This window comes from Episyrphus balteatus, chromosome 3 (genome assembly GCF_945859705.1).
Source record: "Episyrphus balteatus chromosome 3, idEpiBalt1.1, whole genome shotgun sequence".
Classification (NCBI taxonomy): domain Eukaryota; kingdom Metazoa; phylum Arthropoda; class Insecta; order Diptera; family Syrphidae; genus Episyrphus; species Episyrphus balteatus.
Genome location: NC_079136.1, coordinates 49,993,929 through 49,999,928, shown reverse-complemented (window position 1 = coordinate 49,999,928; position 6,000 = coordinate 49,993,929). Strand labels below are relative to the sequence as shown.

The 6,000-nt window shown below is 33.9% G+C and overlaps 1 protein-coding gene across 7 annotated transcripts in view; it reads right to left on the bottom strand.

Annotated features, from left to right (window-relative positions):
- Positions 1-1,893: 1,893 nt before the first annotated feature.
- Positions 1,894-6,000, bottom strand: part of LOC129916809 (filamin-A) — an 83,242-nt gene continuing 79,135 nt past the window's right edge. For all 7 annotated transcript variants that reach the window (XM_055996959.1, XM_055996957.1, XM_055996958.1 and 4 more), the window contains 5 exons: positions 4,615-4,755; positions 4,377-4,546; positions 2,489-4,313; positions 2,219-2,425; positions 1,894-2,157 (listed from right to left, as the gene is read on the bottom strand). In XM_055996959.1, coding sequence (XP_055852934.1) covers positions 1,973-2,157; positions 2,219-2,425; positions 2,489-4,313; positions 4,377-4,546; positions 4,615-4,755 — 2,528 coding nt within the window. In that variant the 3' untranslated portion in view covers positions 1,894-1,972. The remainder of the gene's footprint in view (positions 2,158-2,218; positions 2,426-2,488; positions 4,314-4,376; positions 4,547-4,614; positions 4,756-6,000) is intronic.

Here is a 6,000-nt window from a genome sequence, read left to right as displayed (position 1 = left end):
TGGAAATTCAAAATTCAAGTCAAAATAACAAAAATATGCTCGAATTTCTTGCATATAATAAATTTGTAAACATTTGGAGAAATGTTTTAAAAAAAGATTTTTTTCTTAAAGGATGGAATTGGTTTATTTTGAAGAGGCTGAATTGAAACTTCAAACTTTTGACAAAAGGCCCAAATCAGAAAAAGTGTTCATAAATTCAAAGTAAAAAAAGTAAAAAGTTTTACTGACATTAGTCTGATCGCAAATGACCGCATGCAAACAAAGCAACCATGCAATTATGAAAGCACCCTGTTGGCATGCGTTGTGTCGTATCAGCGAGAACTAATTTGAGTACCATGTATCACTCTCATAGAACCATTTTGTTTGTCTTTGCAAAGTTACTTAATCACTTTAGAAATCTATTTAGTGATCGATACTGTGCATCTATTCTTTCGCACACATGGTCTGTAGAATCAACTGATGATGCTTCATCGGTCCACACTTATTATACTTTGCACATCGGTATCGTGGCTACCTAAATAAAAAACTTTCCGCTTTTACCGATATTGTTGGAAAATATTCATCCACCAGAACTGTAAGGCCTGGAAGTCATTCAACCAAAACTGAGCTAAAAGTTAATACAACACTATGTGATTCAATTTAACTATAAAACATAATAGTAAACTATAAAACATTTAGGGCCAATTTTTCAATAGTCAGTTAAACAGTCAGTTAGTACTTATTCCCCAGATAGGAAAAAAATCAATTTTTCAACAGTCGGATACAGCTTATTTCTTTAATAAAACATTTAATAGAGGAATAAAGGTATCTGCTTCTTTCAGAGACATTTAAAATTTATTCTAAGGAATAATCTGAACAAAAATATTGTGCCAGTTGTCAAAGCTGTTTTGAAGAAAATATTGATAAAATGGATTTCTTTGGTATTATAAATATAAAGATGCTATTTCTTTCACAAATTTGAGGGCCAACACGTTTAAAAAATACAAGGGAACACAAGAAAACAAAAAAAAATATGAATAAAAATGACGTCTAGTTTTGAATATTTTTGAATTTGACATTTTTTTTTTAGAAAACTCTATTCTGTAGAATAGAGTTTTCTTGACTGAAAAATTCAATTTTGTTATCTGGTTGGTTATGAGCCGAATAACTTTATTCGTCAAACAGTTAACTGACTGTTTATTAGAAGATTGGAAAATCGGCTCTTACTAAATTAAAAACAAAAAAATTGATTTTTTCTTATTTTTTATTTAAACTTTGTAAAATAATATGAAAGGGACAACATAATACATAATATTTGTTTTTAATAAGATAACATTTTTTTCCCATAGATCCACAAGGAAATTTTAACATTTTTATTTATTTTTTTAATTAATTTGTAGGATGGAAGATAAAGTAAATCCTATTAAACTTTTAAAAAGTTATATTTTCATTGCTTTTACAACAGACAAAAAAAAAAAAACATCTCAAAGCAATAGAAAACTGATATTATAGCAATATTTATTGATTTTTTTTTTATTTTATATAAAATACTTTATTATAAAAAAAAATTATATAAGAAGTTAAAATAAAAAAAAAAAACACAATCTTCTTATTAAATTTCATTTCTTAAATTTTATTTTTTTAATAATTGTTTCATCTTTTTTTTTAAATCATTTTTCGGATATTTACAGTAAATACTAATATTATGAATATGTGATTACATAAACAAAAAAACTAAATATATATATTTTTTATATCAAAATAATAATTAATAATTATATAAATCAGGACAAGATTCAAAGGGAACATCATTAGGTATTGCAAAAAAAATTAATAATAATAATAATAAACAAAATAAATGTTGAATGACTGACAAAATATAAAAAAACTAATTGGAAGTTTTATTTTCCTTAATTGTTTTTTTTTTATGAATTAAAATACAAAAATTAATACGACGTATTGTTTTTTTTTTTAATTTTTTAATTTTTTAAACTTAAACTTCAACCTTAAATGGAGATCCGGGAATATGTTCATCACCCCATTTGACTATGAGAATATAATCGCCACGCTCGCGCACCATGTAACTGACATTGTAATTGTTGAGTCCTGTGTGTTTAATGTTGAATTCTTCACAAGGACCCTTTGGTCCGTACATACCAACATACAGAATGTTGTTACCTTAAATAGAAATTAGTTTATAAGTTCAATGGACTTTCTGAATAAGAAGTAAAAAACCTACCCGCATCTGTAGCACCAATTGTAAACTGGTTTTGTTTGCCCATGAATCCTCGTTTCAGACCCATACCCTTCGATGTGATCTTGGTCGCGTCAGACTTGAAGATCGGTATGTGGGCGCCAGTATTCTTGCCAGCCTTGGCAATTTTGGCAACAGTATCTACAATAACTGTGGATGTTTCCTGGGCACCTTCATCAGCGAGTTTATCTCCTGTAAAATTTAAGAAAAAAAATAAGAAAACTATCTTGAGGTCATTAATGTAAGGGTCCCAACCTGTGCAACTGATCTTGAAAGGTGATCCAACAATGTGCATGTTATTATACTTAATCGAAGCATAGTAATCTCCTGGCAGAAGAGGTGTGTACCTACATTTGTAACCCTCCTCGACTTCCGTGCAATCCAGAGAAACCTTTGAGGGTCCATCAATTGTGACCGATAATGAACCAACACCAGCATTGCAGGTATTTATAATAAAGTCAGCCTTGTGACCGGACTTGACTTCTTCCAAGCCTGTTCCAGAAGCATGTACAGCAGCTGGATCGGCAACATCTTTGCCAACCTTGATTCTAAATGGTGATCCAGGTATGTGGACTCCATTGAACTTAACATGAATGGCATGGATTCCATTTTCACGCGGGTAGAAACGAACTGAATACATTTCACTATCGATCACCTGGATGAAGCAATCATCGTCGGTGCCCGATGGAGCAACAATCTTGGCATCCAGCTCACCTTTGGCGCCATTTTTGCGAACCATAAATTGATATGGTGCATCGGCTTGGATATTTCCTTGTGGAAACTGTTGGACTTCAAGTTTGTGAGCGTCACCTTGTTCGGGCGAAATGTACACCTTGTAGGGTGAGTCTGGAATATGGCGATCATTGAATTTCAAGCCAACACGGTACTCGCCGGGTTCGGTGACTTTGTAGGAGACATCACAGGAACCGTCTTTGCGATCCTTGAATTCAATTTCAGCCTTGCTGGGACCTTCGACTGAGATAGCGAGTGATCCACCGCCAGCTTCACGAGTCCATACATTGAATTCAGATGGGGCACCAACTTGACCGCGTTCCAAGCCAGGACCACCGGCTTTAACCAAATGGGAACCAAAGTCCCTGAGTGGACCGACTGTGAACTGGAAAGGTGATCCGGGGATGTGCATTTCCTTATAACGCACAGACACAGTGTGAATTCCAAGTTCCTTTGGAACGAAATGGACAGAGTAAAGTCCGTCTTCGACTTCTTGGATTTCAGCATCTTCAGTGACATTGCTGGGAGAGGTAACGCATGCTGCCAAATCGAATGATGTGATACCAGGCATCTTGAAGGTCAACTTGCACTGACTTCCGATTTCAGTGAGTGGCACTGCATCACGCTCACGTTGGATCTTCTCACGTTTCCTATTTGACCCCTCACCAGTTACTTTGACAGTAAATGGAGAACCTTCAACATGATGATCGGCGAATTTCAAATTTACAATATAGTAACCAGGTTCAGTTGGTTTGTAGGAGATGCTTAAAGTTCCATCATCCTGATCGGTGCATTGAATTTCAGCCTTGCTGGGACCTTCAATGGATAGTGAAAGACCACCATAACCAGCATTACGGGTATCGACGGCAAATACGTTGTCAGCATGAGTTTTACCTTCTTCGAGACCCTTGCCAGATACTTTAACCTTCTTGGCATCACCGACTTCACGTTCACAGACGGTAACCTTGAATGGTGAGTTGGGGATATGTTTGCCCATACGTTTTACCGATACCAAATGTTCACCAGTTTCACGCGGAGTAAAGGAAATACCAATATTTCCACTTGGCATACGTTTAAGGAAGCATGGTTCCTCAAGACCTCCAGGGGCCTGAATAGATGCATTCAATGCTCTCAAATCATCATCGGTAATTTGACCAGGAAGTGTAACTTCAGAACAGGAACCAACAGAAATTTGATTACGTTTACGACCTTCTCCAGTGATTTTGGCAAAGAAAGGTGATCCTTTGATGTTCTTATCACCGAAACGTACGGCAATTTGGTATTCACCAGGAGCAGTTGGAAGGTAGGTTACTGAAACTGTACCATCTTTGTTGTCATGGTAACGAATCTGTAAAAGGAAAAAGCATTCAGTTAGTTACATGAAAGTGAAGACTTGAGTTTTCGAACTTACATCAGCCTTGCTTGGTCCTTCAACAGCCAACGAGAGTCCACCGGCACCAGCACCCTTGGTGGAAATTGTAAAGTTGCATGGTTCTCCAGAGACACCATGAGTTAAACCAGGACCGTAGGCAGTAACATAGCCCGATGCAATTGAATCAACATGGAATTTGTAAGGTGAACCTTTAGTAAAAAAGAGATTGGGTTTAGGAATATGTTGGATGGTTTTGAGAAGAGTTTTTTTTATGTACCTTGAACTTGTTCTCCATTGTATTTAACAACCAATTCGTGAATACCTTCCTCCTTGGGATCGTATTTAATCGATACGGTACCATCACGATTGTCTTCAATAACAGGTTGATCGACTTTTCCACTTGGCATTTTTACTTCAGCTGTAAATAAAAGGTTTTTTTATTGTTTTTTTTATTTTAACATTTTTAAGAGAGTTCAATCTTGAATTTAAAGTAGTGATTCATTGAGCCATAACTGAAAATATAACTATGCACTAAGAAAAACACATTTCTAGTAGTACCCCGTTGCGCAATAATTAGTACAATGGACTGTAACGCCAGAGGTTCTGCGCCTCAATCTAACCTTCAACATCCAAATGTTTTGTTCAGTGGTACTTTCGCTTATGAATAATTGATAAAATTTTCAAAAATATCATTGTCATTAAAAAGAGCCTGTCAGCTTCCCTTGAACCATGAAACAATTTAACCAAAAGCTAACATGTTCATTTAATTAGTTTCTATAAGGCCTTACAGAAGCTGAACTACAAATTAAGTATAGAAACTTTGATCTTCAAGAAAATTTTTTTTCGAACAAGGCTTAAATATTTGTCTGTGTCACACCCGTAACGTCTGTTGTGTCACACCCATAACGCAATGTTGTTAAATTGATCTTATAAATTGTCAAAATCATTTTTATATTTTTTATATAAATCTTCATGTCTACAGTTTTGAGACTTTTTCCAACGAAGGACTTTGATCCTGTGATATATACACTTTTTGTTTAGTCATAGTCAATTTAAAAAGAGTCTTTTCAGAACGAAAAGTCAGTTCACAATAAATCGTTATATGCACATTAGCATCAAAAACATTTTTTTGTTTGATTTAATAATTCAAAAATATTCACCAATCTTTCATCATTTATGTTTGTTTAATTACATTTTTTCTGTATTTTTTTAAATATTTTTGTATTAGGTATAAATTTTTACACCCCACGAAATCAAGGTGATCAACACACATTTCGAAAGAAATTACTAATTAAACATTCTTTGATGTTGAAAGATGAGACAAAAAAAAAAAATTAAACAAAAATTCCACAAAACGTAGACACTGATCAATTAATTAAAAATGAATGAAACAAAACAAAACAAAAAAATCGAAGAAAATTTACCTCACAGGTGTTGAAGAGTTTCTGAAAAAAAAAAGAATTCAAAGAATAGTTGTACAACATCTCATAAATTCTTCTACCAATGACAGATTAACCTATGCCTGAGAAAATGTTTAATTTTCAAAAAGTCGAAAAATCTAAATCAATTGCGTGTGTCTTCTGTCGGCAAAGATCAACAAAGATCGTCAAAGACATTTGTTAAATTTTTAATTTTTCTATTGTGACAAATAAAAATAAAAAAA